Source organism: Acanthisitta chloris, unplaced genomic scaffold, assembly GCF_000695815.1.
Source record: "Acanthisitta chloris isolate BGI_N310 unplaced genomic scaffold, ASM69581v1 scaffold5051, whole genome shotgun sequence".
Taxonomy (NCBI): Eukaryota; Metazoa; Chordata; class Aves; order Passeriformes; family Acanthisittidae; genus Acanthisitta; species Acanthisitta chloris.
Window position 1 is genome coordinate 1 of NW_008655358.1, and position 6,968 is coordinate 6,968.

The 6,968-nt window shown below is 37.6% G+C and overlaps 1 protein-coding gene across 1 annotated transcript in view; it reads left to right on the forward strand.

The window, feature by feature from the left end:
• Positions 1 to 329: 329 nt before the first annotated feature.
• Positions 330 to 6,968, forward strand: part of PDK4 (pyruvate dehydrogenase kinase, isozyme 4) — a gene marked incomplete at its 5' end in the record, with an annotated part of 7,104 nt that continues 465 nt past the window's right edge. The window contains 10 exon segments of the mRNA XM_009083861.1: positions 330 to 409; positions 411 to 560; positions 1,557 to 1,628; positions 2,206 to 2,390; positions 2,823 to 2,912; positions 3,437 to 3,514; positions 4,140 to 4,216; positions 4,933 to 5,031; positions 5,324 to 5,434; positions 6,144 to 6,257. Coding sequence (XP_009082109.1) covers positions 330 to 409; positions 411 to 560; positions 1,557 to 1,628; positions 2,206 to 2,390; positions 2,823 to 2,912; positions 3,437 to 3,514; positions 4,140 to 4,216; positions 4,933 to 5,031; positions 5,324 to 5,434; positions 6,144 to 6,257 — 1,056 coding nt within the window.

Here is a 6,968-nt window from a genome sequence, read left to right on the forward strand (position 1 = left end):
GCTCGGAGGTGACTCGGTGCGGGGCGTGTAGGGTCCCGGGAGGAGCCCTAAACCTGTCTGGAGGAGTGAACGTCCTGTACCCAGATGGGATTATCGCTTTGGCAGCCGTGGCGGCTGTGCACATGTGACACTGCCAGGCGTCACCCCGAAGTGTTTACAGAGGCTGAGTGCTTCTGCAGGCTTGCAAATAGTCCCGTGTCTAAATGGGAACTGTACCAGTATTCCTCCCAGGAACAGGCTGTGTCTTGCTGTCGTGTAAACACAGCACAGACATGTATCTACACTTAGGTGGGCTGGCCGGTTAAAGCATCACGATTCCAGAGGAATAGAGTCCTGAAGTCTCTGGAAAGACAGCAGTTTGTAGTTGCATCTTGAAACTTCTCAAACAAAAAAAAATCTATTTTGGATTTATTCATAGGCTCAACTAATGGATGTGAGAGAACTTCTTTTTCGTTTTTGCGACAAGAACTTCCTGTGAGGTTTGCAAACATACTGAAAGAAATTGACCTCCTTCCTGATAAATTACTAGGCACTCCATCAGTACAGTTAGTAAAAGGCTGGTAAGTAAGAAAAAATTGAATTCAGCCTGTAAAGTAACACAGCCTTGACAACTTTGTTGTCAGAGACTTTTTTGAATAGTAGAAAACATAACAAAACTCTAGAAATGCAGTTCATCAAAGCTGAATTGCAACTGTTACACACTGTCCTTTTCTAGCATGCTAAAATTATATTGAAAACCAACATGGTTATATTGTTATCTTTAAATAGGTCTGTTGTTTGAACAGCTTGAAACAGCTGTAGAGAAAATCTCACTTCTTAGTCTTTAAGAAGGGAGGGAAGAATACATGTTCTGTTTTCACAGACCCTCAGAGCCACACAGAAATGGGAAAACAGGCTGTATACTTGTTCAATATCTCACTGATGGAATTACTAACAGAACTTCTGCTCCAAAGTATATTGCCTTGGTCTGTGCAGCAAGTGTTTGGAATTAGTTAACATATCTCTGCAGTTTGACACAGTGGTTGAACTCAGTTTAACCTTGTTTACTGGAACATTTGCAGCATTTGCCAGGATGGCTGACATAAAGGACAGAAGCATTAGAGTGAGCGTTCTTAATATAGCAAACAGTTGTGCCTTTGCAGTATGCATTGAGACTGTCAGATCTTAGCACAACAGGCTCAAGCACTTAGCTTCTGCCAAAGCTGATCAGATTTGGAAAAATTTTGCTTAGTGGCTTTCTGATCAGTATTGTCATTTGGATCTTCTTTTGAAATACATCTCTTCTCGAGAATTATAAGGGGATCCTAAGTACCTAAAGTGAGGGTTTAGATTCCCCTCTGGATGGCAGGCACAAGAAAAGACTTCTAAAACATCTAGGATTCAGGCACTCAAGAACTGTCCATCTGTCATTCCATTGTTGGATGGAACCTTGATACTTGAAAGACGCTTCAAACTCCTAGCTGACCTGTTAAGAGTAGTGATGTGTAGAAAACAAAGTATTTTTCATGTTCCTAGTCAAATGAATAGCATATATTTCTTGTATTCTTTTTCAATAGGTACATCCAAAGCCTAAAGGAGCTGGTTGAGTTCCATCAGAAAAACCCAGATGACCAAAAAGTCTTATCTGAGTAAGCTTTTAATTTGTTTCTTTGAACATTTCGGTTCACATTCTACTTTTCACAATATAGTCAGTTTAGACTGACAACTGTCATGAGCAGAATTTGCTAATCTAGCATGAAGTGCTGTGCATAGAGAAAGCTGGTTTAAATCTCTGATCATGTTTAGCAATATTGCAAATAAATATGACGCACTGCAGGTTGGTTTCAAGGGGATAGTGCCCCTAGAACTGTCATGCCAGAGAAAAATCAACAAAATTTGTCTGCGAAGTCACATTGCTGCTGCTTTTCAGGGTGATAGCTAGGGATCTTTTGCTCTTCCTTACATTCTCCTTTGCTCAAATAAATGAATAAACAGGCAGTGAGTGTGAAATGGCTAATGATTACACCTTTTGCACTAAAAATACCAAGATCTTTTGGTTTAGGTAAGTGAGGAATGACTTTTAAAAGAATGAAAAAAAATAAAATGTTTTATTACAAAGGCTGTTAAGCCCTTACCTGTGCTGCTGCTGGATAATTACATTATACAAAGCTTGCCTTTATGTAACCTCAGAATAATGTTCTAAAAAAAGATCTCTTTTTCACCTAGATTTATAGATACATTAATTAGAGTCCGAAACAGACATCATGATGTGGTTCCTACAATGGCACAAGGAGTAATTGAATACAAAGACATTTTCAAAGTAGATCCTGTCACCAATCAGAACATCCAGTATTTTTTGGATCGTTTCTACATGAGCCGTATTTCCACTCGAATGCTGATGAATCAGCACAGTAAGTAGAAATTTTTATCTGAGGAAAAACTTCAGCCTAATGAGTAATGTGTTAATGTAAACATTTACTAAACTGTTTGAGATCTGCCTCAGATGATTTTGTGAGACACTGAAAAGACAGAAACTGAATCTATCACTTAAGAAAGTAATGGGAAAACTTGTTTTCTAGATTACAGACTGCCTGTGATAAGTCTTGTGTGTAATATATAGGGATATCATTCTTTACATCTGAAAAACCTTCAGATGTTGAACTGCAGAAAAGCCAACACAGTCTTCTGGCAGTAGGTCACATTTTAACTCACAAAAGGCATAAGCAGCATTCAGTATTTTATGTGATTACGTGTTGTGATCACACTGTATTAGTCTAAATGTTTAGGCTTTTTTATAATACAATATTTGCGATTAAATATCATATTGTTTTCATCTCAAACAGCTCTTCTTTTTGATGACAAATCCCGCTCAGGGCACCCAAGGCACATTGGAAGTATTGATCCTTGCTGTGATGTTGTTGAAGTAGTGAATGGTATGTATTCTCAGATCCTTAAAACTTCTCTTCATGATCAGTGTTTATACTTCATTGCAAGCAGTCTGAGTAACCAACGGGAGTTGTATAACATGCTGCTGGCTTTTATTGAAATAGCTGAAAACAGAATCTCGAAGCAGAAGCTTTGTAGGACAGAATTTAAAATACAAAGTAGCAGTAAAAAACGTGTTGGAGTAAGTCCTAGCAAGTGACAGATGAAGTTAAAGTTGTCTGTGGTGTTGAAATTGGTCTTACCTAATGGTAGATAACAGATGTGTGTGTTCTACCCAGTTAGCGAACTGTAGGAAGATTTGCTCCTGCTGCTCCTCCTGTAATTGCCTATTTATTCTCAGTTTTTAATGCACACAGTGGATGCAATGTTACCGTTCTCGAGACACAGTCGTAGACTCTGTAACAGCTTTGCATCTAATACAGTTTAAAGCCATATTTCACCATACATTAGAATGAATTTCTACATGGTTTGATGCTGCACTTCACATATTTTATTTAAATAAATTTTTCAGATGCTTATGAAAGTTCCAAGATGTTGTGTGACCAGTATTATTTGATATCTCCAGAACTGAAACTTACTCAAGTGAATGGTAAGATGAGAGGTTTTATGTGTGTCTTCCTGTAAGTAGTCAAACTGCTGCTCTTACTGAATCAAAAGGCAGTAGCCTTAATGGTACATACCAGTGGATCTGACTAGGGATAGTTCCTCTTCATTTTCTGTTATTAGGCACCTCATTTAATCTCCCGTGTTAGAACTCAAATGCCATTGTATCTTAAACACTAGGTTTTATGAGGTACTATTTATGAATTTGAGAAAAGTAAGACAAACATAGCCTTAAAGTAACATGAGAAGTTGCTAGAGAGGAGCTATGTGTCTGGGGTGAGGAAGTGGGACTGCTGACTGAAATGCTGTTTCTGGTCTAAGCTGCCTACATGTGTCTGATCTCAGATTTCTGCTTAGTGTCTGAAACACTTTATTTATAAAAGGGAATTAATACTTGGATTTTTTTTTGTTTATTTGAAAAGAAACTGTTATTAAGCAAGTGGCAATTACAATCTAAATGCTTATTAATGCATAAAGTTGTCTGCCCATTTTGGAGGAGTGGGAAAACTAAAAATGAAACGATTTATTTTCTCATTTGCTTTGGCAACTTGCTTCTTGTAAAATTTGGATACAATACAGAAAATACAGCTTGTATTTTTCCCTTGGTCTAGGGAAACTTCCAGGAGAGCCAATTACCATTGTATATGTTCCATCTCATCTTTTTCACATGCTTTTTGAGCTCTTTAAGGTATGTCAGTATAAACTCTTTTCTTCCCTTAGTAGTATGAGCTGGAGCATCAATACTTAAAACCTCTAGCTAGATCTGAATGAAGCAATAATGCTTTGTATATGACAGTGAGATCTCTAAAGTTTTCTTATTTTGGGAAATAGTCTTGGCAGTTGGGAAAGGAATGACTGCGGTTTGTAGCAGTTGGATCCTTCTGCGTGGTGGTAAATAGGACAGGGTAAGGGAGAGAGAGTGAAAGTGGGACATGGGGTTGTGATCACTGCTACCCTTCTGCTTTTAGAGATTGCATCTGTAGTGCAGGTTTTCCCTAGTGCGTTTTCTGTGGAGTGGGTGATCCATCTAGGAGTAGTGAACGGGGCTGAACTTATGTGCTGCCAGCCTGGGGTGCAGAAATCTGTCAGCCTTTAGCAACTGCTGAACTTTGCTCTTCTCCAGAAACCTGTTGACTTTAAGGGAGTTGCATTATTTAATTTGCATTGTCTGGCTTAAGTTGGGCAAGAACGGTGTAATCCTTCATGCACAGAATAGTCTTGGCTATGCTTAGATGCTTTTAGGTATGAGACCTCCTCTGCTCCTGTTATGCTAAAATGCTAAGTGTGTCTCTTGGAAACTAGATATTGATAGGAATAGAGGGTAACTGTGCTCCACCTCTACATATCAGGGGTATAGTTTGAAGTGCATAGATTCAACAATAATGGTAACCTTCTTTTCCATAGAATTCAATGAGGGCAACTGTTGAATTCCAAGAAAACAGTCCTACCCTTTCTCCAATTGAAGTGACAGTTGTTCTAGGAAAAGAAGACCTGGCAATCAAGGTATTTTGTTACCCTACTACAATATGGGCTTAATGTAATCTTTATAATTACACGTTGCATCAAGTTCTCCAAAAAGATCTTCCAGCCTCTGACAACAGATCAAAGATACTATGCATGAGCATAGGAGCATTCTGTTGATAGCTGCCCTGTAGCTCAGTTATCTAACTGAAAAATAATATGCTGCAAAAACAAATGTTTGCATTTATGACTGTTGGAAAGGTGTGTTCAAATAACAGCATTTCAAATACCATTCTTAGTACGTGGTTGTTAACTTCATTCTCTCTTAAATCAGATCTCAGACAGAGGAGGTGGTGTTCCAGTAAGGAAAATTGAGCGTCTGTTTAGCTACATGTATTCCACAGCACCAAGGCCAAAGATGGATGGTGATCGAAACACCCCTCTTGTAAGATATTTTCAGTATTCCCATTGCTGATAAGGTTGCCATAAGTGTTGGACAGATTGATGGGTTAATAATGAAACACTGGGTCCACCCTGCTGCTTTGTGGGGTATGTAGAGATTATCGAGCCACATAGATATGAATTAACACTTTCTGAAACAAAATTTTAATATCTAGCTTCATGGACAAAAATATGCTTTTAAAGGTATAAACAGAGAACTTTCCAACCTAAATCTAGCCCCTCTCTTTTGTTTTTTTGTTCCTTACATCCCAATGACACTAATTTACTTGGTTTTAACTCCCCACTCAATCTCCAAACTTGTTGTAAATTACACTGTTTTTATGGAGGCAAGCACAACTGGAACAGGCTTTTAGATTATTATTGTTTATCTCCCAATAGCAAGCTTCTTTTATTAATCAAGCTGTACTAGCAAAAACAGAGGAGGGAAGAACACAGAAGTATATTAAAGTGGGTCATGTATATAGACCCTCCCTCTTTTACAGAGATTTTTTTTTTTGTTGTGGTTTTGGTTTTTCATTAGTCAGTTTCAGTATTCTGTATGAAACTGATTAGAGATTTATGTTTGAAGAGAAGAGGAAGTGCAGAGGACTTTTAACAGTTTAAAATCTCTGGACACTTTCCAGCTATTTAACTTCTAAGCCATAAGAGCTAGTAAAAAAAATAATTAATTTTATCTTGTGCTTTATTTTTAGGCTGGCTTTGGTTATGGCTTGCCAATTTCTCGTCTGTATGCTAAATACTTTCAAGGAGATCTAAATCTTTACTCCATATGTGGTTATGGAACAGATGCTATTATCTACTTGAAGGTGTGTATTTTGATTTAGTTAAATAAAAGGTACCTATCATTAAAGCAGTGGGGTAACTACTTGGTATCATTTTAAGGTAAACAAATTCTCTGCTTATGAGTAGCTCTTGTTTTTTAAGAAATGCCAGTAAGATTTAGTGGCTAGTGTCTAGAATTAAAAAGATCACTTGGCTTTAACTAGTCCACTTGAAAAACTACTAGCAAGAGCCCTCTTAATTTTCAGATTGTATTAAGATTTGTTATCTACTGGTTCATGGGCTACAAAGTACTGAAGAAAACTAAAGTAAGGGTGTGAGCAACAGATCTCTTTTCTTTACTGTTGTTTTCTTTACTCTGATATCCAGAAAGTCTGTATAAACTAAATCCTTAGAGTCAAGTACCTGGTGCTATTTAGCATCTGCCATATAGCTCATATATGGGACTCAGATATCAGTAATCTTGAAGACCTGGCGTATAACATGCACTGCTGTTTTATAAGTAACCTGCAAACAGCACTGCATGTTCTTTTCTACTTTCTGTGCTTGTTCATGGGAAAAACTTGCTTCAATATTCCTCTAGTAAATTGAAAACAGTTCCAGGCACACTGAAGCACAACCAGAGCAGCAGTACAGCAGGAAGAGACAGTTCAGCTATATATATGTCTATGTGACATGTCTATTTATCAGTTTTGTAATAGAATATGATTTTTTTTATTAGCTGCAAAATATGGAAG